Genomic DNA, 27,705 nt, shown 5'->3' with positions numbered 1-27,705 from the left:
GTTAGCTTGTGGGGGGTGGGGTGGCTGTTTTTTACAAAAGCTGGACATTACACATATCCCAATGTACAAGTCTGCCATTTGGGTACCAACAGCCTGCAACCTTTTCCAGTGGACTATGGAGAACATTTTACAACGGCTACCCCTGTTGCCACTTATCTGGATGATGAATTAATAACACGGAAGATCAATAAAGTGCACTTGGAGAACTTGAACATAGCGCTCAAATGTTTCTCCCAGGCAGGTATATGCTTTAGAAGGGAAACATGTGTGCTCCAGATGCTCCAGTGACCTACTTGGACTACAGAGTCGACAAAACCAGGCTATACCTGTTGGAAGATAATACAAAGGCAATCAAAGGAGACCCGGCTCCCACATCTGTACCGGAGGCTAGGTCTTTCCTTGGTCAGTAAATAACGGAAAGTTCATATGTGCTTCCATCTTGGCACCCTCATACCTGCTACTGAAAAAGGGTCAGCCTTGTAATTGGTAGCATAGCTAATAAGCGGCCTCTAGAAAAGTGAAAAAGCAGCTATCGTCATCTAAGGTGTTGGCCCACTACAATCCGAAGTGAGAGATAGTGCCTGACATGCAATGCCTCCCCATATGGTATCTGTATAGTGTTGGCTCACCACCATCTCAAGGGAGAGGAACATCACATAGCATATACTTCCCAGGCTTTAGCTGGTGCTGAATGCAAAAATGCCCAGGTAGAGAAGCAGTCATCTTTGGTGTGAGGAAATTCCACCTGCACCTTATTATGAACAGGAATTTGTCATAGTAACAGATCACAAACCCCTGCTAGAGCTACTGAAGGAAGACAAGGCAGTACTGCCCATAGCTTCCGGTAGAATTCAGCATTGGGCCCTTGTTCTCAGAGTGTAAAAGTACATGTTAGAATACTATCCAGGAAGTCAAGCGGCTAATGTGGATGCAGTGAGCCACCTCCCACTGGCAGATACTCCACTGGTGGTGCCTCCTCCATTAGAGTCCGTTCTGGTTTTAAACTTCCCAGACACCCTTCTGGTCACCGCTGACAATATCCAATGTGGACACAAAAAGATGCGTTCGAGCAAAGCTCAAACAGCTAGTGGTAATGGGGAGAGGCAGAAGGGCCATCGCAACCAGGACTGAAACCTTTCTGGATCTGGTGAGACCAGATCACTGGAAAGGACAACAAATTACTCTGGGGAGCAAGAGTGATTGCCCTGAGTAAAGGCTGCTGCCAGGTACTAGCCGAACTCCACCAGGGATCCAGGGGCTTCCATTTTGAAGTTGCTAACAAAAAAGGTATGTTTGGTGCCCAGGGCTGGATGCCAACGTAGCTGTGTTGGTGAGGCAGTACCCAGAGTGCCAACAAGGACAAGACTTGGCACCAGTGGCAGCCCTACATTCATGGGAATGGCCAAGTAAACCCAGTCAACTGTGTCAGTCCTTCACGGGCTCAACGTTCCTGATTATTCTGGATGCTCATCGAAGTGGTTGGATGCGCATGAAGTCCGTTTGGCAAACTCAATGAGAACAATTGAAAAGCTGTGAGCGTTGTTACTGATAAGCAAACTCCTGGAAGTATAGGTAATGGGCAATGGGATGTTATTTACCAGAAGGGAATTTCAGTCTTTCTGAAGTTGAATGACATTCGGCACATAACGACAGCTCCATACCATCCATCGCCCAATGATCTAGCGGAAAAAGCAGTTTAAAAATTGAAGGCCGGCTGAAAGAAGCAGCCGACAGTGTCATTTGATACCAAACTGTCCTGGTACCTGTTTGACTACAGGACCACCCTGGGGATAGCTTCAGCAGAGTTGCTGATGGAGAGAAGACGCTGCACCAGGTTAAACCTGATATTCCTGGACCTAGGGTTAGGGGGTTGAAATATTGCCTGGTATGGGGGATTTTGGCTGAGGAAAGATTGGATAGACTGGGTTTGCTTTTACTGGAGTGCAGGAGGCAACCTGATAAAAGTTTATAAGATTGTGAATGGCAATGGATAGAGTGGAAAGCATGAGGCTTTTTCCTAGGGTGGAGGGGCCATTTAGCAGGGCACACATGTTCAAGATTCAGTGGTTGGGGGGGGGGGAAGGGGGAGAAAGGGTTTAAAAAGATGTACAAGGCATGTTTTTTGTGCAGAGGAGTTCGATTACCAGGAGCGCTCTGCCAGAGGTGGTGGTGGATGCAGACGCAGCAACAGCATTCAAGAGAGACCTGAATGAATACATGAATAGTAAGGGAATAGAAGGATACAGATCCTGTAAAAGAAGACAGTTTTGGCATGGAAGGGCAAAACGTGTCAGTGCAAGTGTGGAGGGCCGAAGGGTCTGTTCCTGCGCTGTACTGTTGTTTAGCATCGTTGACTGACCTGGGTTAACAACCCGAATCAGGAATGCCCTGGCTGACTAATATAAGCATGGGATTGCTTGCCAAGCTGGTCCAAGCAGCAGGCTGTGGAGGAGGTCATTGCAGCTGACTACGTGGCCCTTTTCCGTGGCTAGGTTTGTGTCCTGGTATCCCTCTGAAGGAGCATGCAGCATCCACCGACACTGTGGATAGTCTTTCGGGAGAGGTGGGCACAGTGGGGCATGTAGTGCTTTATGTGCTCCTCCAACTCTACTTTAATTTGATCCCTTCACTTTTTGATCACTTAGGCATTGCCCCTTGGGCTCTGCTTGCTCCTGGTTCTTTGGTCACATGAAAGTTTACAACCAGGAAAATCAATCGATAGTTATTTACACACCTGGTGTTTTTACCGCGTCTCAAACCTACACACATGGGTTAAACAAAATATAAACAGAGAATTCAGAATCTCCTCAGTTCAGGCAACTGACTCTCAGCAGCCTGGCCACAGTCAGTGTCCTGTGCAAAAATAAATAACTGGTGACTGGGGACTGGATACTGGCCTCTGAGCAGTTATTTCAAGTACAAAATCGAACTGCATTAAAAATTAGTGTTGTATTTGGTTCTAAACAGTTATGTAGTTTAATTGAAATATATAACAAATTACTGAGATAATCCGTTAATTACTTGATTTTTGGATTTGCTTTCTCTACCATTTGAATAGATTCTGTTAAACCTGATAGTAAAAGCAAGGCATTGCCAGATGCTGGTAATCTGAAATAAGAACAGAAAAAAGCTGGAAATATTCAGCCAATAATACAGCATCAGTGGAGAGAAAACCAGACTGATGCTATTCATAAAAACTTGACAGATTCACTTGTGCTGGCTTGGATTTCAATACCTATACACATTTTACCCCTGATACAGCTCAGCCCACATCTTCAACTGACTAATGCACAAATCGGTCAACGATCAGAGATAATGGGAACTGCAGCTGCTGGAGAATCCGAGATAACCAAGAGTGGTGCTGGATGAACACAGCAGGCCAAGCAGCATCTTAGGAGCGCAAAAGCTGATGTTTCGGGCCTAGACCCTTCATCAGAAAAAGGTTCAACTGTCAACGATCAGTTCTCCATAGTGAAGAAATGTTTGCTACCTTACTGTCATTAAAATCGCCAAGGAAATTAGAGCTATACTGTAGAAAATAGCTCAGTTTCAAACATACATTTAAGAATTACATGGTCACCAAACTGAAGTTTGCAGAGTAACAGGGTGTGAAGAAGCAACAATCTTATTGTTACCAAAGTAGCAGAATACAGATTCATTCTCTGAAACTGCTTGGCACTGCTGCATGGTAGACCCCAAGATGACTGCAACAATTTCTTAGGCAATTGAAGGGAGAAAATAAAAACAGGAGTTTAGTTTTGGGAGTACCTATTGCACCCAAGCTACCAAATTAACAGGGATGTAAATGTAGGAACAGATTAAAATTTTGTTGCAACATTACAAGTTAATTTAAGAAAACAAGAGATCCAGGTAGAATACCCATCTTGAAAATTATTTTCTTTTAAATATTGCTAATTTCAGTCATTGCACAGGCAAGGTGAGCTTTAAACTCGCCTCAGTAGCACCTTGGTGTGTGGTTGGGGTTGGCATTATGGGAGTGGAAGCAAATAAAGAAGAGAGACAATTTGTCACATACCTACTGTAAGTTTCCTTAGGTGGACATTGGCTTAGACAGGATTAAGTTCAATTGGATTGCCTCACCCAGATGATCAGATTACTAATGGTGGAGGGTGATCATTAGCTTCAGGTACCTGAAGGTATTTAGCAAGCTGGCAAGGAGAGGAAACGAGAAAGAGCAACAGGTTATATTGGTGAAGGGGGTTATGCAGGTTTGGTTTCAAAATTGTGGCTACTTTTTCAAAAACAAAAAGCTTAATTAAGGAAAACATTAATTTTTCAACAGACATGTATGGATTTGGGAGGTACTGACAGTTTCGTATGGATAGGAGCATTTTATCACAAAGTATATTGTATTAGTTTAGTGCAAAAGTATGTTTTGCACAGTAGACTTAATCTTTAATATTAGTTCCAATTGTTGTGGGTATGTACATCCCAAAGTAAAATACTGTAGATTATAAATTCAATTAACAGAGATCTGAATTAATGAAAGGCTTGACTAGGTACTAAATGTTCTTCAGTGCAGCTCCTCTATTTCTCTTGCCAAAGTACACATTTTACCCATATTATCTTCCAGCTGCCACATTTTTTTGCCCAAACAGTAGGGGAGCATTTAGAGAACAGTATTCATAGCATCAGAAGATTTAATTCAGATTAAGAAAAGCATTGAAACCCCATGCTGATCCTGGGAACCTCACTGTATATCTTCCTCCAATAGAATAATGACCATTAATTACCATGTACCTGTCACTCAATCAACTTCTTATCCATGCCACCAATGTTCCTTTATTCCACGTGTTTCAAGCCTGCTATACTGTAGTTTGTCAAACTGATGTATACCACAACTACAATTACCTTAAACATCTATCAAATCAAACTTACTTCAGTACTTTTAAACACGATGTACTTTTAACAAAATGCACTGGTTTACTCTGATTCATCATATTTTTCCAAGTGATGTTACTTTCGTCCTGAATTATTGATTCTAAAACCTTTCCCACCACCAAGGTGAAAGCGACTGGCATATGGCTATGAGGTTTATCCTCTAAATGGAAGTGTAACTATTGAAAATTGAGCTTACTTGCTATGCAACAGCAGTACGTACTAATCAATTATTTAATTTGCTTCACAAATCAACATTCTTACCTGGATTTATTTTTCTATTTCTCAATTTTTACAGTTTTGACATTTCTTATGGTAAGTTTTAAATGGAGAAACATGTTGGCCAATCACATGAATACCAACCCTTAGCTCTCAAACTGGAATATGGAGAAACTAGCAATACAAAGATTGGAACACACATTGGGTGGAGCCTAACAGGAGCCTGAGCAGTGTGAGGAATGGTGAAATGGGTGGCTGAATTGAACAATAACTCGACAAAGTCCACCTTGATGTCGGCAGAACCCACTCCATCTTTTATGCTCGTTCCTTGCTAGGTAATGGCGAGTTGTCAATTGAGGGGGTTTATAGAATTTTGGTGGCACAGTTTGTCTCATTAATATTTAGCTTCCTGTCTTACCAGATTCACCAAGAACCTAAATGTGACCTCGAAACTTGGTGGATTCAATTTGCCACTTGCTCCAGTTGCCTATAACCAAACTGCAAACCTGGGCACGATTCGTGAGTGCCAGTCACATGACCTATTGTCCACATACACCGGTATCCAGCATCTGCAAACCCCTCAGAATCTTCATCACACGGCTCTAATACGCCAGCAGTATGCTCCGGAATCACAGACTTGCGCTGCAGGATGCACTGGCAACTAGTATTGAGAGGTTCAACAGACACACTCAGTATAAGGTCAGGCACCCAACTCTCAAACTGGACCAAGGTGCATCTCAGGACTGCTCACTTTTCTCTCTTAATGCCTATCTGCATGCTTAAAGCATCCATGCCTTGCCTTTCTGTGAAAATTACATGACCAGAAAACATGGCTTGTTGATCACAAGATCTCAGTCAAAGGGGTATATGGCAGTGTGCCAAGTGAATCTCACACCTGCACCATGTCCCAACAGCAGCTTACACACCAAACATGCAACGTTGCAGCATGCAGCTGTATCTCAAAATTCTGGGGGAGTAGTCTTCACCAAAGAGGTATCAGTCAGGTGGTATAGCCCAGTAAGTCAAGGGCAGTCTCAGATTTCAGTCCAGGTGATTGACCGAATACCTAATTGTAGCCAGAGGGATTCCAGTCAGAGATTCTGTGCCTCCAGAGTCCAGCAAGTGGGCCATAACCAATCCCGTGACTCCATAGCAGCCAGTTCAAGGGGACCAGGAGTAATGTCGATGGGTAAAAAAATGTACAGCCACCAGTCAGGGGTCTGGGCACCTCTTCTCTGGGTCTGCTTGCTCAAGTTACTCAGCTGTCTGGATCATAGTCAGTCAGTCTGTTGGGTCTGTTCACAGAAACAAAGCAGAAAGAGTCTAAGGGTGTGGGACGGTGGGAAAGACAAAGCCAGTCACTGCCACTGGAATCCATGTCAGCAAGTAGGTCTTTGGGATTGTGGCAGGAATGGAGGATTACCATTGTGAAGCTGGGACAACAGTATTTGCAAGGGACAGATACAGTAAAGCATGCCTGGGAAGGGAATCATGTAGGGGGATTATTTGAGTGGAGTACCCTGTCTTCAAGTAGGGGAGGCAGTGTATGCCATTATCTGCCATGGTCACCTCAGATGGGGCAAGCTGGGCAGGTACAGGGACCTGGGGAGTTGTGCAGCCTGCAGCGTTTAAGGGATGGGCTACCAGGAAGGGGATGTGGATGTATGGGGCTCACTGACATGTTCAGATGCAGCTGGGGGCTGCTGGCTAAGGAGCACTCACTATTACCTTCCATCGTGCTGGAAATCAAAAGTGTAGAATGGCGGGAAATGACTGCAACTACATGCACAGTGAGTGCTGTAAGTGTCTCGAACTGTGAGGACAGAGGCTGCAGTACCCAACAAAAAGACTTCTAAAGGAAAAAGGACATTGCAAACAGGTTCATGCACTGGATATGATATAGAACTGTGAAGTCCCTATTCCCTAGTCATACTGAAGCATTGTCCCCACGTGTTCCATCTCCCTGCCACAGATGCTGATGGTCAGCCACATATTTGAACACCATAGGCTGCAAAATTGTTGGGACTTTGCTTGAGAAGGGCCTAAGATGTCAACATGAATATGTATACTTATTGTTCCTTGTGCTTCCACACGATGCAGTGCTCAACACAGACCTCCATTCATGGAATGTTGTCTGTGCATGAAGTGATAACACAAGGTGCAACAAACCCTTTCAGGCCTACACAGAGACATGAACAACCAGATGTATAATTAAAGCCCATAAATGTATTCAAAGATTCCCAATTACAAGCCATTGTCACCCATGCTACCAAAGTGGTCTCAACGAGCTCCTCTTCCTCCCACTATACCTTAGTATAGTCCTTGATTCTACACTTGGGGTAAACGGATGCAGCTCAGTGCTTGAGTGGTTTGGCACTGGAGGATTTATCAACCTCTTGTAAGTTGATGTGCTCCCCCCAACCTTGGCTTGGCCTTCCAAGTGTCATAGGTGGAGGTAGAGGGTCTGGCTACCTCTGGGGTGTCCTGAATGGAGATGTCTGAAGGGTCTTTGTGTGATCCCTTCTCCAGCTGGGTGCCTCTGAGCACCGCCCCGTCTCCGTGTGAGGAATTTGTACCTACCCTTCGAACTACCCTATCCACCAGGACATCCAGATTCCTATTGGAGAATCGCAGGGGCAACCTCTTCTTCTCCACCATGTTCAGACTCTGTGCGTCAATGAGCAGGGCAGCTTCAGCATGCCTTTTAAAGATGCCAGATGTGAATATCTGCTGAGAGGGGAGTTGTTCCAGGAACAGTGGACACTAAAATGGGGCAGCAATCAGACATGAAAGCCACCACAATGGTGGGTAGTTAATTAGTGAGGCGAGTTCTGTAAGTCATGGCCAGAGATCTCATTAGGCTTTGTGGTAAGAAATGATCCAAACACCTGTTGTTCCTCAGACTTAGCCAAAACATGTACGATTCAGTCCATTGTGGCTGATGTTTTTGCAAAGCAGTTTCCCCATCACATGTAGGTTCTCAAAAAGGAGATTTGTTTTTACATTATTTGGTGACTAGTTTTGGAGCAAATGGTCCAAGTGGGTCTCATCAATTTTCCACCAGATTATGGTTTTGTTTAATGAGTAATAGTCAACTTGGTATTTCAACTTACATACTCAAAGAACAGAATTCTCGTCAACAGTGCAATTGGAGAAAGCCCGTGAAACAAGGAAATCAATATTCAAAACTGCAGCACCAGTAGGCTGTGCAGACCTTTTGGATCAATGAATGCAAAATAGTAAACTGACCTCACATCCTAAAGACAGGCCTATGACATGCAGTGAGCAATTCTTTTGGTACCACTGTAGGTGTTAACTGATGGAAGATTGTCAGTTCATCTCCAGGATTTTGAAATCGAGAATGCCAGCCTCACACCCTCTTTGTCTGTATAGCATTGTACAAGAGTTCAGGAAAAGAAAAGAAAAACAGGTTGTGTGTTTTCCTGGCAGTCTACCAAAACGGTAGTGTAGAACATCTCTGATAGTAATTAGTCCCGTACAAATGGTAATTAATTCAATACAAGATAAATGCATTTTAAGCATTTCAAAATATACTCACAGATTCACAGGTCTACTTCAGACTGCTGTAGGAACTTTTTATCTGCCTTTAAATAAACAAAAGAGGCAAAAAAGAGTCAGCTGATTTCACAACCAGAAGTGTTCACAAATACTGTGCTGCTCATCAATCCTGATGACATTGGAAGGGGTCACAGAAGTGCAGGTTAGTGATGCAGTACTAAAAAATGCTGCTTATCGAGAGATAGCATATTGCCTAACCAGGTTCCAAACATAGGAATACGTGGCTTTTATTGTCTGTTAAACTAGATTTTGTGCATTTTTAAAAGCCTACATTTCTAATATTTAATGGTTATAAATGAAATTATTATATGACAACAAATCCTACGTGTAACTACTTATTAAAACGTAGCAGAGTCTGCTAAATTATTTTGTTTTATTTGTTCCTGGGGTGCAAGGATTATTGGCATAAATGCCGATCTTGCTAATCTTTTATTTCTCTTGCGGACGTCATTGCATGCCATCTTCTGAACAGTTTTGGTTTATCGGGCGTACATGACTCACAGTGCTATTAGAAAGGGAATTTCAGGATTTTGACGAATAAGTGTGACTTTTCTAAAGAGAAATTGCCAGAGAGGCTCATTAAGTCAGTAACTGCCTCCAAGTCAATTGAAGCATGAGGAAGGACATTAATTACATCAAAGGTCATACCCATGACACATCAGTTGAGATGGACATGAGTATGAAGGCATGGTTTCAGGTCAACAACAATTCTATACATTAGAAGCAGCCATCTCCATTGCCACTGTCAATAAAGCACACCAAACAAATATCTCCGTAACAGATACAGTTTGTCACATCACTCCAAAGATGTCTAAGTTTATTTCATATCTGCAGGTCATGCGTACATCAAGGAGGATTGGACAGGCATGTGCAAGAAATCAGGTTTCAAAGATCATGCTTGGCCCTAAAACAAAACGCAGGGGGCCAGCAAGATGATACAATATCACAACACCACAGCTTTACTTAATATTAAGGTGCACAAATGCAAACACATCATTGTAATTCAGTGAACCATGCAAATGGTAACTTTTAGAAGATGACCAAATGCTTTAAATTATCAACATCACATACCAGGTCAATGGTTTAAGGCAATCAAAAGCTTTTATAGCAATTAACATCAAATGTCCTGAAAACAGAAGAAAATTGATCCAGGAACTAGTGCCAACATATTACTACTACACATCCTGAAAGACATGTACCTTAGCAAAAGGCATTCCATTGCACAGCCTACAAAACACCACCTTACAGTGTACAATGGATCACCGATTCCATGCATTGGCACAATCACACTGTGGTATCAACACACAAACTCACCTTGACTTCCGAATTCAATTCGGTCTTCAACAACAGAGTATATTAAAAGACAATTTTCTGCTACCAAACTGGAGATGAATCCTTATTGGGAAAGTTGCAATCAACTACATTGTCAACTTGACTCAGGTAAATTGAGTATTCTGCCTCTCTCCAGGTTGTGGTAACAGCCACTAGTATCAATTATTTACATTGCTGCACACATATCTGGAAACATCTTGACAGGCTTGATGTTCTCTGCACTTACCAACATTAACATTGTTGAGTTTGTGATATCAGTCATATCAGCAGTATTGAAAAATGATGCAGAAGATAGGAATATTACCCTGTTCCAAAATGCATGACCAGAAGGAACACTTAATTTGGCTTACTCTCATGTCCTAAACTGGAGCTGAAATGGGAAGACTCAAAGCATATCTCCTAATTACCCTCTTGGCTGCAAGCAGTGAACACTCCAGGGAATGGTAAGAACAAATAGAATCAATTTAGAAACGTGAATTCATTTCCAAATAGAATGAGGACATGCAATTCAAAATGTTTCATTGTTAAGAACAGCACATGTTAATATTTTGATCTGGCTACTTTTATTCTAAAAATATCAGGAAGAAAAATGCATTTCACTCACACAAAACTAGGAGGATTTATTCTGACTTCACAACATGTACAAGTATTTTTAAAAGAATACTGTGTTGTTGATACAGGCCAGCATTTACGTTCAATGTGTCACTGAATGTTTGCAGACACCGCAAAAGCAGCAAAAGGTACTCCATTTTTGGGAATAAGCTCATTTTGACCCATGTATGAAGTGAGATGTTTTCATTAAAAGCGTGCCCCAAAGCAAAGTTCCATGATCTAGTTTGTTATGAGGAAATTTGCTTGAATACATGGAACAAAGAAGATCAATCCAATTTGGGTAAAAGTCAGTCAAAAATCAATCAAGCCTACTTGGAGGCGTATGTATGGCCACGGCTGTACACAGGCAAAAAATGCTGTTTTTTAAAATTCATTATGTGGGATGTGGGTGTTGCTGGCTGGCCAGAATTTAATGCCGGCCCGAGCTGCCCTTGAGAATGTGGTGGTGAACTGCCTTCTTGAACCACTTACAGTTGGCCCACAAAGCCATTAGGGACAGAATTCCAGGAGTTTGACCCGATGATGGTGAAGAAATGGTGATATTTCCAAGTCAGGTTAGTGAGTGACTTAGAGGGGAACTTGAGGGTGGTGGAGTTCCCATATATCTGCTGTCCTTTCCTTCTAGATGGAAGTAGTTGTGGGTTTGGAAGGTGCGGTCTGAGGACATTGGGGGATTTCTGCAGTGCACCTTGTAGATAATACATACTGCTGCTACTGAACATCGGTAGTGGGCGGAGTGATTGTTTGTGAATGCAGAGCCAAATCAAGTAGGCTACAGTGTCCTGGATGGTGTCAAGCTTCGAGTGTTGTTGGGGCTGCACCCATCCAGGCAAGTGGGGAGTATTCCATCACACTCCTGGCTTGTGCCTTGTAGATGGTAGATAGGCTTTCAGAAGTCAAGAGGTGAGTTACTTGCTGCAGTATTCCTAGCGTCTGACCTGCTCTTGTAGCCACCACGTTTATGTGGTGAGTCCACATGTTCTACACACAATTATCGAACTTGGATATGCGAACATGCCAAAAACCTAAATATAACTACCATTTTTAAGACAGGATAATAAAAGACTAAAGGCTCACATCAAGAACAACTTTAAATGCAATGCAGCTTGTTTTTATGAAGAACTTGCGTGTTTTTAAACACAATTTTGTGTTTCAGATTGAATTCTGTGTAATATAACATACTGAAAGACAACTAGACAAATTGACAAATTTCAAATTGAGAGTGATAATTGGTTGAACTAAAATGTCCAAAGTCCTTATTTTATGTTTTAGTTATTTAGAATTGCTGAAATGATGAGATCTTATTTTTAAAAAGGTTAGATTGCATTAAACCTTTTCCCCCAAGCTTGCAAAGTGAGAAAGGTACAAAAATAATAAAACATGTGACTTCACATAAATAGTTACATAATTTTTTTTTGCAAGTAAATGGCAGCGTGTGCAATACTGATTAATGAATTCCTGCCTCTTGCCAGATGGTCCCAAGCTCTCAAAGCCTGCCTCTCACTTCAAAACCAATTAGGGCATGACATTTCCAGCTCTTTAGTGGCATAATTTGGTGACATGGGGATCCTGTCAAACAGTGAAAATAGAAATCTCTCTGGTCAGGTTTATCTAACTCTTCCTTAGTGGGTAACATGGGAGTACTGGGAAGTAGGAAAAAGAGTCATGGAAAAGATAAGTAAAGCGTACAAGCAAGTCAGCTTAAAAAGAATTGTCAAATGGAAGGTAATTGCACTCAACAATTTTAAAATTTAGATCATCTTAGATTTATTAGTTCTGCAAACCATACCCATTAGTTTCTACTGAAGTCATAGAAACTCATCCAATGTTACACATATTATTACACAAACAATGACCAGTATCTCCAAACATACAGAGAAAAATAAAATTTCATCTCATAGAGGTATGCTAATACAATGGTAATATAACTAAATTCATAATCCAGCAGCCTGGACTGATAACCTGTACCTTGAGTTCAAATGCCACCACAGCACCTGAGGGATTTAACTCCAATTCATGAAATAAAGCATGACTGGAATTGTACTAACAGGTATCAGTAATGGTGACTATGAACAAGTGGATTGCCTTAAAATATAAGCTTTGGTTCACTACTGAGCTAAGGAAATGAAATGTACTGTCCTCACCTATTTCTGGAGTTTATATTCACTTTCAGGTGCCCTTCAAAATGGTCTAAAATAAAACAAGCCATTCAAGGAGATGACTCACTAGCCATCTTCTCAGGGGTAACTAAGTGGGGCAATAAATGCTGGTTTTGCTATGAAATCTCCTATGAAATTATCAAATCATACTATTTGATAGAAGCAACTAACTAAAATAAAGAAAAATTATGTTTTGTGTCTGACCCACAATTATATTTTGTTTAGGATTAAGTTACATCCAAAGTGAAACTGACTACATTTTAGCATAAATAGATCACATGGGAAACACAGAGGGATGGGTAAATTCATCTTCCACAAAAAGCAAGAAAAAACACATTTCTGTTGACATTTAAAAAAAAAACTAAGATAACACGCAGTGACCAGGAATAATTTTGAAGAATGAACAACGTAACCTTGACCACGTTCACTTTTTAATCACTAAATCACAGTACTTTCCAAGGACAGATACTCCAAGAGATCCTGGAATAATAGGTCATCACAATATGAGGCAAAGGGCTCCATTTATTGTGTTAAGTCTCACAGTCATTCTGTCAGTATACTTTTAAAAGAGACAGTATGTCAGTATTCCTTTAAGAGACAGTATGTGAGCATACCTTTAGGACACATACTCATGATGTTATTATTGTCATGACATCTAATTAAATGTATAAAGATCACAGACTGCATTGAAAACTTTCAAATCTTTGAGCTGCTTCTGGATGTGCAGAGTAACCAAACTAGATCTGAATCGAATTGTAAGGGAACTTCTGTAATTTGAGAAGCAGAGTGCCCCATCATCTGATGATTATCCTGAACTAAAACACAGATATCAACGTAACAACTTCGGTGATGGGCAGGATAAGATTCTCTGGTCCATCCAACCTGACCCACATAATTGTGATACATTAGCCCCCTCTCTGTGCCATCTGGAACATTGTGTAATCTTCTGGGACAACACAAAAACTTGAGGTAATTTTTAGGGAAATCTATTCTGGAAGAAGTTAGGCAATTGAAGCTACCTGGTAAAGCACGCTAGCCCTGATAATTTTATTCCGTACCTACCCTTTTTAATAGGAGATCCCCACCCTGCTCTATAAACAAATCCAGCTCTTGCTTCATGGAATTGAATGAATTATGGCCACTGTATGAGCTGGCAACCTTTTCCGGATGTCCCCTACTTTATGAGGAAAGAACCATTTCTTGACATCTAGCCTAAACCTAAACAACGTACAATGTAATCACTGGTCCTCCTGACTAATTCAATTGGAACAAATCAACGCAATCTATAATAACTTCATTTTTATTCCTGCAATTAAGTGGGCCAAGTTACCACTTCAAGGTCTCCTATCGTACAGTAATCTCATTAACTAAATGGATTAAAAAAAATTTTTTTTGAAGTCCGTCCATAAGAATCCCTCTGCCCTAAAAGGTGCTTTCCAATGAGGCTTCAGTAAGTCAAGTTGGTTAATCACCAGACCTCTCTATTGATTCTCAGATGCCTTTTGTCTATCTCATACTTCAAAACTAAGATCAAAGTGTGAGATAATTTTTGAATAGTTGATCAGTTAAAATAACTTGAGAGAATGAAACAAGTAATGACACATATAAGTCTGTGAAAACACAGACTTTCGATTGTTAACAAAGTGTGACGCTGGATGAACACAGCAGGCCAGGCAGCATCTCAGGAGCACAAAAGCTGACGTTTTCAGCTAGACCCTTCTTCAGAGAGGGGGATGAGGAGAGGGTTCTAAAATAAATAGGGAGCGAGGGGGAGGCGGACCGAAGATGGACAGAGGAGAAGATAGGTGGAGAGGAGAGTATAGGTGGGGAGGTGGGGAGGGGTTAGGTCAGTCCGGGGGGTGGGGCGGGGGGGGGGGGAAAGAGTACTGGTCAAGGAGGCGGGATGAGATTAGTAGGTGGGAAATGGAGGTGCGGCACCTTCCCCTACAACTGCAGGAAGTGCTACATTTGCCCCCACACGTCCTCTCTCACCCCCATTCCAGGCCCCAAGATGACTTTCCATATAAAGCAGATGTTCATCTGCACATCTGCTAGTGTGGTATGCTGTATCCATTGTGGCTTCCTCTACATTGGGGAAACCAAGCGGAGGCTTGGGGACCGCTTTGCAGAACACCTCCGCTCAGTTCGCAATAACCAACTCAGGTCAGTCCAGGGAGGACGGACAGGTCAAGGAGGCGGGATGAGGTTAGTAGATGGGAAATGGAGGTGCGTCTTGAGGTGGGAGGAGGGCATAGGTGAGAGGAAGAACAGGCTAGGGAGATGGGGACGAGCTGGGCTGGTTTTGGGATGCAGTGGGGGAAGGGGAGATTTTGAAACTTGTGAAGTCCACATTGATATCATTGGGCTGCAGGATTCCCAAGCAGAATATGAGTTGCTGCTCCTGCAACCTTCGGGTGGCATCATTGTTGCAATGTAGGAGGCCCATGATGGACATGTCGTCTAAGGAATGGGAGGGGAGTTGAAATGGTTCGTCACTGGGAGGTGCAGTTGGTTATTGTGAACCGAGTGGAGGTGTTCTGCAAAGGGGTCCCCAAGCCTCCGCTTGGTTTCCCCAATGTAGAGGAAGCCACAATGGATACAGCGGATACAGCATACCACACTAGCAGATGTGCAGGTGAACATCTGCTTTATAATGGCAAGTCATCTTGGGGCCTGGGATGGGGGTGAGGGAGGACGTGTGGGGGCAAATGTAGCACTTCCGGCTGTTGTAGGGGAAGGTGCCGCACCTCCATTTTCCACCTACTAACCTCATCCCGCCTCCTTGACCAGTACTCCCCCCCGCCCCACCCTCCGGGCTGACCTAACCCCTCCCCACCTATACTCTCCTCTCCACCTATCTTTTCCTCTGTCCATCTTCGGTCCGCCTCCCCCTCTCTCCCTATTTATTTCAGAACCCTCTCACCATCCCCCTCTCTGATGAAGGGTCTAGCTGAAAACATCAGCTTTTGTGCTCCTGAGATGCTGCTTGGCCTGCTGTGTTCATCCAGCTCCACACTTTGTTATCTTGGATTCTCCAGCATCTGCAGTTCCCATTATCTCTGACTTTTGATAGTTGTTCTGCTGTATCTGGATTACAATCAAAATACTTGATTCTGTCTGAGGATTCATGCTTATTTTCTTCTTTCCTGGTTCCTTGTTCCTTGAGTTTGTTTTTCCCCTTTCAGTTCCTGGCTCCCTTTATGTTTAATAATTCCAAAGATTATCTCTGTTGCTATGCTCTACCAATTGAAAATTGCTTACACATCACTTCAATCTCTTCATCGTCATATAAGTTTGATCAGCTCAGATCTTACTCCATGCTTCTTTAAAATGACAGAATCTCAGCGCTGGTCTATTTGAAAACCAAAATGCTTTAAATAGACAGTTAGTCTATTGGCCCCACCTGTACCCATTTTCCAAATCTTCTAACTATAAACGATCATATGTAAAGGTCAAAGCTGGAGATAGCATTCCAACTAAGGTCTGACAAAGGTCATTTACAAGGACAAAATAGCACTCTACACTGGGTCTTTATAATCAATTGTACTACAAATGAAACTCAGTACAAATTCTTCCTTCATCTGAAGCTGTTTACTGAATATATACCAGCAATATTCCAGACAGGTTGATCTTGTATTAGATGTCTCTGTTTACTTTCTTTCAAAAATGGTTGACATGGTATCTAAACAATGTCTGCTGGACTTCCCTCACCTTGGTGGCTTCTTTAAGTAGATGATCACAATTGTAAATCATTGCCTCTTTTTAAAGTCAAGTTTTGTGCTCCTAGTGTAAATGCAGTTAACACATGCACCTTTACAGATTGAGGTGAACAGGACACTGTAATCACATTTCAGTTGATCAAATTTAACAGTAATCTTGAATGAAAATGTATTTATCAATTTAAATTAATTGTACAGCTAAAAAGCAGTTTCCATAAACTTAAGATCTATTGCTAGCAGAGAGAATCCCGTAGGACTAACAATGATCCTTTCATAATGGTGTGACTCATCAATGTCTTTGTGAACTTCTTACTATTCTTCTTTGTGTGCAAAGCAAAATATGCCAGCTCACCACACTGTATTGTTCAGTCTAAGACAGATAGTGAATTTACTTACAAACAGAATTGTTCACAGAAGAAGACAGCTAGCTAACAAACACTGAGTAAGCCTTGGAATTCATTCTGGAAAGGCTTGATCGGAAACTTGGACAATTCACACCATGGAGCACCTTACACCTGAAGATGGAGTCACACAGCAGAAGCACGGAACTGACATCTTCAGGCAAAATCCTCTGTCATACAGCTCTCTGCAGTCTCAAAGGCTAGTTTGCTCTGAAGATCAAATGGATTCCTTGAAACAGTCAGGAAGTTAAAATTTTTACAGACGTTAAATTTGAAATAATCAGCTCCTTTTCAGTTTTGCATGGGACGCATATTAAACGTTAACACTTCAAGGGCCAATTTCACTTAAAAGAGATATTTTCTGACACTGCAATAAACTGGCCATTTTAAATGGTCATCCCCATCACTGGAAACTGGATGTCACAGGCTTGTTTTTGCACTTTATTTTTCTTCCCAGAACCAAAGGAAAAATCTCTGGCCCCAGCATTTGAGGAAGCAACAGTAATAGTTTTCACAGGGTTAAAAAAAAAGGTGGTTATTGTGGAGATCTTTGGAAATATTGAATTTTATTTCGTCTGATTTTTACCTAGTATTTTAGGAGACTGGTTGAGGCCTAGAGTTGAAAGCTACCAAAGTTACTGGTGAGGAGAGAAAGGCACTGCAGTGGCATATGAGAACCTGGCTGCAGGAGGGCATTGTAAAAATGCACGAGGATGATTCATTGCCAAACCACATTGATAGTCGTGGGTCCACATCCAACTGTACGAAAGAGGATGCTCAACATGCAGCAGAAGGGGGACAGTTCACAACCCATTGATTTTGGGAGATGGTGACAAGTTGGCCATGTTGTTGGGGAACACTTCTGGTCTTTAGGCAGTGTTGGAGAAGCAGTTAACTGGTGCATCTTTCAGTTCTCTGCCTCCTTTAGTTTCTGTATTTCTGAAGTTCTGATTAATCATGGCCTGCAGCTATTAAATCAGAACGGCTGATTAAATTGAGGGAATAAAGCCCATTAATATATTAAAATTACTAACCCACCTCTCAAGAGTAGGCAACCCACTCCATCCCTCTGATCCTACCCGCACAGCCACAGTTAAACTGGAAGTAAGTACACTTGCAGTGAGTTGGATTCAAGGTTTCCTATTCTTAAGGGTTTAAAGATTCTTAGAAATATCATGATAACTGTGTATACATTTAGTAAAAACAGTACAAGAATGCAGATGGTCCTTTTGGCCTGTTTCATTGTTCATAAAATCAAGAATGATCTTTTGAATATCTCAATTTCATCTTCCTGCACTATACGCATACCTCAACTGCCCTAGTATCCAAATATCCATCAATCTTTATCTCACGTGTACTGAGTGACTGAGCAACCACAGTTTCCTGTGATACAGAATTCTAAAGATTCATAACCTTTTCGTCAACAAAATTTCTTCCCAACTTACTTCTAACCATGCCATCCCCTACCTTAAAAGCTCCTAGTTTTGGACTCTCCAACTAACAGAAACAGGTTTCCTGCCTCGTTACGGCCTTTCTTCTAAACTTTAGAGGATGTAGACTAGAGCTACTTAAGTCTCTCCTCTCGGGACATTCCCATGTCAGAAATCAGTCTGGTGATCTTTCCATATCCTTTTCGTAAATGAAGGATACTAAAACTGCACAGTTGCACTATTTAAATGCAATAAAAGTTCATTCCTAAGTTCAAATTTCTTGGTAATAAAAGCTAACATAAGCATTTTACTTTCCTAATTGCTTGCTATACACACACATTAACATTCTGTGATTATTGCAGATGGACATTCCGATCCCTCTGAATATCAATATTACCCTGTCATTCACCATTTATAAAACATTTTAATTTTTTATGTCCTTTTAAAATGGTGAATTTCACAGTTCTCCTTATTATTTACCAATCAAGTAATTTATCTAAATCTTTTTGTAACTTTGTTGCATTCTTGTCATAGCTCACTTGTCCATCATTGTGATGATTCTACAGTTAGCAAACTTGGCCATATTCATAGAATCACTACAGCACAGATAGAGGCCATACGACCTATCCAGTCTTCACAGTGTATGCAAACTGGATGAATTGGCCTTGGTAAGTGTAGGATGCAGGCGATGTGGGTGGATCTGGGTGGGATCCCTCTTCAAGGTATCAACTACATTTGTGGTCATCAAGTTTCCCACAAGGTAGCCACAAATATTATCAATGGGAACTTGCGTGAATGCATGACAGGTCTGCCACTACTGCAAAGACCTCCCGTGGGTCTTCAAGGATCACAGGAACCTGTCAAAAATGCTACACGCTGAGGCAGTCTCAGGTTTACGGCCCTTTCAGGTTCCACTCCAGCATGTGCCTGCTTTCAAGTGCAGATACTTAGTGACAAGGGGCAGCCACTGAAAGTGTGCTACTTATGCCTGTGCAGATCCAAAACACATATGCAGAGGAGAGATATAACAGCTGCCATGGAAAAACATGTGTGACATCAAGCATGGACACATCCAATAGAGCCCTTCCAATATGTCCCCGCAAGGGTTTCCTGCATCGTGGTAAAATGATGCCTTGACAAGCCAAATCCCAGTAAGAAATCCGGACTGATCACTTTTTGAAAAAATTTTGGAAAATTTCAGTTAATGTGGTGTTCACTTACTGAAGCATGAAGCTGCAGATTTTCTTTAACATCAGAACAGGAGTTTATTACACGAAAAAAAGCAAACAAAATAAAGCTATCTAGAACACAGTTAGAAAGAATCTTGGAACACCAAAACAAACTGCACGTAAAGCCTTCAATCTCTGGCTTTCCTAAGCTTAAATCAATCCTTGATCATCCTGATTCAAAACTAAACTCATGGCCTCCAATGTCTTTTCAGCTGTTGTATGCTTCATATTTATCTTTCATCACACTATGAACAATTTGCCACTGCAGAGGAGAGACATGTTGAACAATGAGGACATCTTAGAATGTAAGAGTAACGGTGATCAGATACAATAAGACAGCTCTGGGGATTTCAGACAAGGAACGATGAGACATGGGGTGCACAGAAAGGCTCATAACTCACTAATCAAGATGTATTTCTTACGAGCTTTCCCTCAACTAAATCATCTAAATTGCTTTCCTTGAATACCCTCACCATTTCTCTGGAGCTGCTATCTCATGACGTGGGGAAAGAAATGACCTCATTTTCTGTGGTTCTTAATCCTGGCAAGATCTATTAATCTGTAAATGGCCTAAAACTGTATGTCTTTTATTTTGTGGTGCAGCACATCAGAATTCATTAAACATAAATGAACAGCCCTGACATCTGATTATATAATGTAATCCTGTGAAACTGTGAAATAGAATTGCCCCATATGCTTGTGAGTGCTCCTACATGGTACTATTCTCTTGTCAACCAGGGTGAATGCTGGCTGCTAATCTTTCTGTTCTCACAAGGATTATCGTGGTCATCCTCTAGTTGCCCAAAGTCTTGAGCACCATGGCATATTGCTATTCTTCTGCATAACTGCAGGAGCCTTCTCTGTCATTATTGATTTTGAGATTTTTGTTTCACCGTCCATCGAAATCGAAATCGGAACCTGCTGCCCACAGCAACAGGTGCTTCAGGCAACTTCTCCTCTTTCCTTTTTGAGTACACTTGTCCCTCCCGACACACTTTGGGGGAGATTGAGCATCAAGCAGTAATTTGTATCCCTCTTGCCCAGACAATGGTTCACAGGGGTCATGGAGGATGTGACAAATACAGGTCCCTGCACATCTCCAGCATCCACAGAGAGCTTGCTGGATGAGGCTCTTCATGTGGGTCTGCACTCTTTCAACAGACGATGCAATTAAGGACATGCCAGAGATAAGGACTTTCATGAATGACATGCCATTTTCAGTTCTTGATCTCGCTTTTGCATTCCCTCTCTTCTGTAAGCACAGATAGTCATCAAACGCACCTAAAAGGCACTTGCTATGTATGTCTTTTTGCCTGTTTAAGTGTCCAACGTGGTGTCATAGAGATCCTGCCTGCATGGGACCATTCAGGGTGTAGGAGTATATTCTAACTGATTGGTACCCTATACATAAAAGACTCTGATGCATATGGCAGCCAAGGGCAACCTGAGTATTTCTTCCAAATGGTTAGGCATTCCCATCTCTAATTTCATACTTATCTTCAATCATATTTAAGGCTACCAACTTAATATTATGCATTGGACCTAGCCTGGCATTCCAAGGCTCCCACAGTAATCCCCTGGGGGTTGCCACCTTGGAAAGTGCTGATGATTGCCTTTTAAATAAGGTGCCAGCTTGCCTTTTAAATAAGGTGCCAGCTTTATCTGACAAGAACTTCTGTCCACCCTCATCCTTTAACTTACTGACGGTCATTTCTGCAAACTATTCAATGAATCGTCCCCAACAATATGACAAGATTCCGGCAAGACAGTGGCAGAGTAGGACACTCTGTGTGCAGGTCCTCTGTTTTGCCTGTTCTTTTTGTTTCTTTCCTTTCTTCTCCTCCATTTTTAGCAATCCCGGAGCAGCATGAGGGGAAGCGAGTCCTGGAGCAGTTTGCAGGGAAGTGGGTCCCAAAGCAGTGTGCGGGGAATGAGTCCTGGAGCAGCATAAGGGGATGCTAAGTCCAGTACAGTGTGACAGGAATGAGTTCTGGAGCAGTGCTAGGGGAAGCAAGTCCCGGAGCAGTGCAGCTTACCTTGGTCCAGCTGAGTGCTAATGTGGAGCACACTGGCACAGTTATTGGACTGGGGCCTGGCGCAGGTGGTCAGGCCACATGCTGAGCTGCCGCTATTTGAAATTCTTTACCGGACTGTAATGTCAATCCTTTAACTATGTTATAACTACCTTACGTCTAACTTTTTTTTTAAAGACCCTAAGTAATGTGACTGCTTTTCCTTTCATTCCTCTTTTGTAACCAAGATTTGTATCTCAGTGCTTGTATCTAAAGTGGCGCCAGTAAAGGAAGCCATTTCAAAAATCTTTCAGTGTACTCATGTACTGGAGGTTATGTGACAATAAAAGATACTCTATTCAAAGATCGCTCTCTGACTTCTAACCTCTGCACATGTGACACATCAGCCTGATGTCAGGATTTCATTGATTGGCATTGTAGTGGAAGCAATGTGTTACTTACTGTGTTTATTTCATTACAAAAAGCAGTCTTGGTGAACACACTTACAACAGTCCTAATCCTGGAAGAATACAGCATTCCAATTGACCATTATCATTTTGTCCCACTCTACCAAACTCATCCAAACAAGGCCCTAAACACAGTTTGACAATAACTAAGGCAGAATCCAACCTGCAGAATGTCATGGGAGAATAACGAGTTCAAACAAGCAATTTCAGTACACACCTGCACATGGTCAGTGGTGAATCTTCAGGTTATTAAACAATCATCTACAGTAATTACAATCAATTGAAATAAACTGTACCGCTAAAACAAACGTGTGATTTAAGAATACACTTGTGAGTCTGTGGATTTTCATTTGTGAAGTGTTGTGCATGATTATCAATCAATACATCATTTCAGGATGATGAATATTTTTACTCACAATACAAGCCAGAATTTGCTCATGAGTTCAGTCTTAGGGTATTGGTTCAGCAGATCTTAGAGATAGCGATTTTTGTTGACTGCTGGCTTGAACATACAGCACTAATTACACACTCAATGGAACAATGCTTACAGTATCATAGGCAAGCAAGCTTCTGATAACCCTGGCTGTGCACAGAATGTGTGCTTTCAGGTTGTGTTCACAATAAAAAAAAACTAGCCTTTCTATAAATGGTTTTATGCTAGAAGATGAAATTATAGCCTCTGCACTGTAGGAAGTGCCATTCAGATTAATTGCAGCATGACAAAGAGATGATGCTTTCGTCACTTTCACAGCCTAGCACCAATTGAACTGTTGACTAAAGGAGCATGTGCTGTAATAGTGGATGAACAAAACAACTACTTTATGCATTGTTCTGGAATATCATTTAATTCTGATTTGATTGACTGCAAGCTTCAAAAGGACCTGTGTTGTCAGTCAAAGTACATGTTTGATATGAATATATTCAACAATTATTTTCTCAAAAATTTGACTAGTGAATGTTGGAAAGAAGGCTCAAGAACTCACGATGCATTATATCCAAAACAATGTGACATAGTCCAGCCCTCTCAACATTGTTGCCATAAAAGACAACGGTCTGAATCTTATGTTTGTTTTCCGCTCAGTGTGAGTTTGTTGGAGTTATTTGGAGAGATTTTCACCGCAAAGTCCAGCAATAATTCTCGCCATATTATACTAAACTTCATTAACTACCTATACCACCCCAATGTATCCCTCATTCAATATCCATCCCCATCTTAAAAGATGCAGTTCTCAGAGCTTGCCACTGAGTGGGATCTCTCAGAGAGTCATTGAGTTATACAGCATGGAAAGAGACCCTTCAGTCCAACCAGTTCACGCCAACCATGGTCCCAAACTAAACTAGTCGCAACTGCCTGTGCTTGGTCCCTATCCCTTCAAACCTTTCCTATTCTTTAGCTTATCCAAATGTCTTTTAAACATTATAACTGTACCTGCATCCACCACTTTCTCAGGCAGTTCATTCCACACACAAACCACTCTCTTTGTAAAGTGGTTGCCCCTCATGTCCTCTTTAAATCTTCTTCTCTCATTTTAAAAATATGCCCTCTCTGATGAGAGGCTCTCTGATGAAGGGTCTAGGCCCGAAACGTCAGCTTTTGTGCTCCTGAGATGCTGCTGGGCCTGCTGTGTTCATCCAGCCTCACATTTTATTGTTAAAAATATGCCCCCTGGTTTTAAACTCTATTACCCTAGGAAAAAGTCCCTTGACATTCACCTTTTCTATGCCCCTCATGATTTTATAAACCTCAACAAAAATTACCCCTTCACCTCTTACACTCCAGTAAAAGAAGTGCCAGTCTTTCCAGTCTATTTTTCTATCTGAAATGCGTCATTCTCAGCAACATCCTGGTAAATCCTTTCTGAACACTCTCCAATTTAATGACATCTTTCCGATAACTGGGCAACCAGGACTGCACACAATATGCCAGAAGAGGACTCTCCAATGCCCTGTACAACCTCAACATGAGGTCGCAACTCCTATACTCAGAGGTCTGAGCAATGAAGGCAAGTGTGACAAAAGCCTTCTTCGCTATCCAATCTAGCTGCGGCACAAATTTCAAAGGATTAGGTACCTGAACTCCTAGGTCTCTCCATTTTATAACACCATCCAGGGCCCTGCCATTAATTGTACAAGTCCTGTCCCTATTTGTAATACTAAAATGCAATACCCCACATTTACCTAAATTAAACTCCAATTGCCACTCTTCTGCCCATTGACCCAATTGATCAATATCTCTTTGTAATCCCAGACAACCTTCTTCACCGTTCACTATACCACCATGTTAACTACAGAAACCTGGACAGTGTTTTCTATTCAACTAAGTCCATTAGGCAGGTAAACTGAGTGATTTGAGTAAATCTTTAGCTTTTGGGATGACTTCAGGAGTACTAGCATTTGAACAGCAGCGTACTTACCAAAGTGGGTTATGACCATGTGCAAAGGAATAACATCCCCTTCAAAAACACAACTGACCACAACATATAACTATGGCATTGGTTGCTCTCCAGTTAACTTCCCATAATCAGCATCACATCTGAGTTTCAACCTATTTTTGGCTAGCATCTACGCAGGTATATAACAGCTGCTGAAGGTATACACACCATGGGTGGGATCCTCCAGGGTACAATTCTAGTACTTCACTACCAGTTGCAATTTGGTCAGCCGACTAACCACAGACCAGAAATCTAACTTATTGCATTTTGATCTCAGGCCACATTGTCAGTGGTTTTCTTTACCTTCTAAAGGGAATGCTCATCCTTGGAGAAAGTGACTGAATTAATTACATTCCAGGTTCTGTGCACTGCAGAGGGCAACAGGATGCAATTCTCTAAATTGCTCATAGATACTTCATTTAGAATCAATGTGTAACATCAGACTCAAATGTGGTCTCTGTTGTGACTGCAGGTTATAATTAGCCAGCTGCAATGTGTGAAAATGGCCAAGCACTGTGACCATGCAATTTTAATCCGCTGAAGTTTAGTCAAAAGTTTTAAAATTCATTTGTTTTGGTTCTGTGAAAAAACTTAAGTGATTTTGTCGTATCTGCAGGTTCTCTTGTCTGCTCCAGGATAATGAAGAAGTTCCTTCAACAACTCCATATGGCTTATCTACTCAACACAAAACTCTCTGATAGCACAAGGTGACATGCTACTAAGAAGAAGAATGGGAAGCATTAGTTTTATCTCAGAATCTTAACACCCTTGTCCTTAATATTGTATTGTAACACAGAAAATATACATAACAGAAAGGAAGACAGAGATAATGGGAACTGCAGTTGCTGGAGAATCCAAGATAACAAAGTGTGTAGCTGGATGAACGCAGCAGGCCAAGCAGCATCTCAGGAGCACAAAAGCTGACGTTTTGGGCCTAGACCCTTCATCAGATGAAGGGTCTAGGCCCGAAACGTCAGCATTTGTGCTCCCGAGATGCTGCTTGGCCTGCTGTGTTCATCCAGCTACACACTTCGTTGTCTTAGAAAGGAAGACAAACAGGTTTCTATGCAATTTCTGTCTTGCACTGGATTACTACTTTTGCTAAAATAGTGGATAGAGAAAGTTCATGAACAGGTTAGACATTAATTCACCAATTTCATCAATGGCTATTTTGAGGCCTTAGTTTTCAAAATAGATGCAGAGTTCAAAGATTATTTGGCCCCTTGTTAAGTATTGCCAATTAATTTACCTTGCAAAATGTTGTATTGGTGAATAGGTCTCATTGAATGATATGTTAAACACTGAAATTGCTGAACTGCACACAGAAACTGACACCGGGACTTTTTAGGAATTAAATTCACACACGATCCATAAATGTTTAACGATAGCTCTCAATAATAGCTCTTTACCAGCAATCTAGTTCAATTGCTTCAGTTTCAAACCACTTGATTTGTACACAGTTATAGTCATTTTATTAGTGATATCTGAGCCAATAAATTGAATCACCATCAGGAAATCTGACCATTGTTGAACCATAAGAAAATAGGTGTATGGTGAAATGCAGTAAAATGCAGTAAAATAATATTCATTGTTTCTTGGGAGTCTAGAAACAGATTTATTTTTAAAACATTTGCTCCTTCATTAATGGATAAATGCTAAACCAAACCTGAACACATTTTGCACATAATTTAAAATATAGATTCAGGTATATTACATTATCCCCAAGTCTCAAGCATACACACTAATGAAAGCATGCAAGATGAAACATTTAGACATTCAGCTTTAGTAAAGATAGTAAGTCATTGAAAGTACATTTAGTTAACTTCCCTAATATAGACTGGAAGCTTCTAAATGCAAATAGTTTGGACGGAGCAGATTTTGTCATGTGTGTCCAGGAAAGACTTCTGACTCAATATGTAGGTCGGTCAACTAGAGGGGAGGCCATATTGGATTTGGTGCTTGGCAATGAACCAGGCCAGGTGTCAGATCTCTTGGTGGGACAGCATTGCGGTGATAGTGATCACAACTCCCTAACCTTTACTATAGCCATGGAGAGGGATAGGAGCAAATGGAATGGGAAAGTATTTAATTAGGGGAGGGGGAATTACAATGCTATTAGGCAAGAAATACAGAGCATAAATTGGGAACAGATGTTGTCAGGTTAATGCATAACAAATGTAGAGAACGTTTATGGTGCAGTTACTATGAGTACTGGATAGGTTGTCCTCCTGAGGCAGGGAACGGATGGTTAGGTGAAGGAATCTTGGATGACAAGACATATGGAACATCTAGTCAAGAGGAAGAAGGAAGCTTACCTAAGGTTGAGGAAGCAAGGATTGGACAGGGCTCTAGAAGGCTACAAAGGTAGCTGGGAAGGAACTGAAGAATGGACTTGGGAAGGAGGATGTGCTGGAAATTTTGCAAAACTTGAGGATAGTTAAGTCCCCTGGGCCAGACAGGATATACCCAAGGTTCCTACGGGAAGCAAGGGAATGGATTGCTGCCCCTTTGGCAATGATTTCTGTTCAAGAAAGGGAATAGGGATAATCCTGGAAATTACTGACGAGTCAATTAGTTTTACTTCTGTGGTGGGCATATTGGAGAAGAATCTGAGAGATAGTATTGACGATTATTTGGAAAAGCACAGTTTGCTTAGAAATAGTCAGCATGGCTTTGAGAGGGGCAGGTCATGCCTCACAAGCCTTACTGAATTCTTTGAGGATCTGACAAACATATTGATGAAAGTAGAAGAGTAGATGTGGTGTACATGGATTTTAGCAAGACAATTGATAAGGTTCCACATGGTAGGCTCATTCAGAAAGTCAGGAGGCATGGGATTCAGGGAAATTTGGCTGTCTAGATACAAAACTGGCTGTCCAATAGAAGACAGAGGGTGGTAGTAGATGGAAAGTATTCAGCCTGGAGCTCGGTGACCAGTGGTGTTCCACAGGGATCTGTTCTGGGACCTCTGCTCTCTGTGACCTTTATAAATTACTTGGATGAGAAAGTGGAAGGGTGGTTAGTAAGTTTGCCAATGACACAGAGGTTGGTAGAATTGTGGATAACACGGAGGGCTGTTGTAGGCAATGGGACATTGACAGGATGCAGAGCTGGGCAAAGAAGTTGCAGATGAAATTTAACCCAAAAAAAGTGTGTGAAGTGATTCATTTTGGAATGTCAAATTTGAATGCAGAATACAGGGTTAATGGCAGGAT

General features: G+C 41.6%; 1 protein-coding gene across 4 annotated transcripts in view; it reads right to left on the bottom strand.

The window, feature by feature from the left end:
- The window catches only part of LOC125459129 (uncharacterized protein C11orf24-like), a 71,027-nt gene that overhangs the window by 21,585 nt on the left and 21,737 nt on the right, over positions 1 to 27,705 (bottom strand). Inside the window, exons 3-5 of one of the 4 annotated variants that reach the window (XM_048545080.2) lie at positions 8,678 to 8,723; positions 8,368 to 8,503; positions 4,037 to 4,169 (exon numbers count right to left, since the gene is read on the bottom strand). The exons of 1 other annotated variant lie outside the window; for it this stretch is intronic. Coding sequence is in view for 1 of the 3 variants with exons in the window: in XM_048545084.1 (XP_048401041.1) it covers positions 8,682 to 8,723 (42 nt within the window). In the remaining 2 variants the exon portion in view is untranslated. The remainder of the gene's footprint in view (positions 1 to 4,036; positions 4,170 to 8,367; positions 8,504 to 8,677; positions 8,724 to 27,705) is intronic. 2 more of the 4 variants (XM_048545081.2, XM_048545084.1) reach the window with 2 other exon arrangements.

This window comes from Stegostoma tigrinum, chromosome 17, assembly GCF_030684315.1.
Source record: "Stegostoma tigrinum isolate sSteTig4 chromosome 17, sSteTig4.hap1, whole genome shotgun sequence".
NCBI classification, from domain to species: domain Eukaryota; kingdom Metazoa; phylum Chordata; class Chondrichthyes; order Orectolobiformes; family Stegostomatidae; genus Stegostoma; species Stegostoma tigrinum.
Note: the sequence above shows the minus strand (reverse complement) of the source record. Positions and strands in the feature narration are given on the sequence as shown.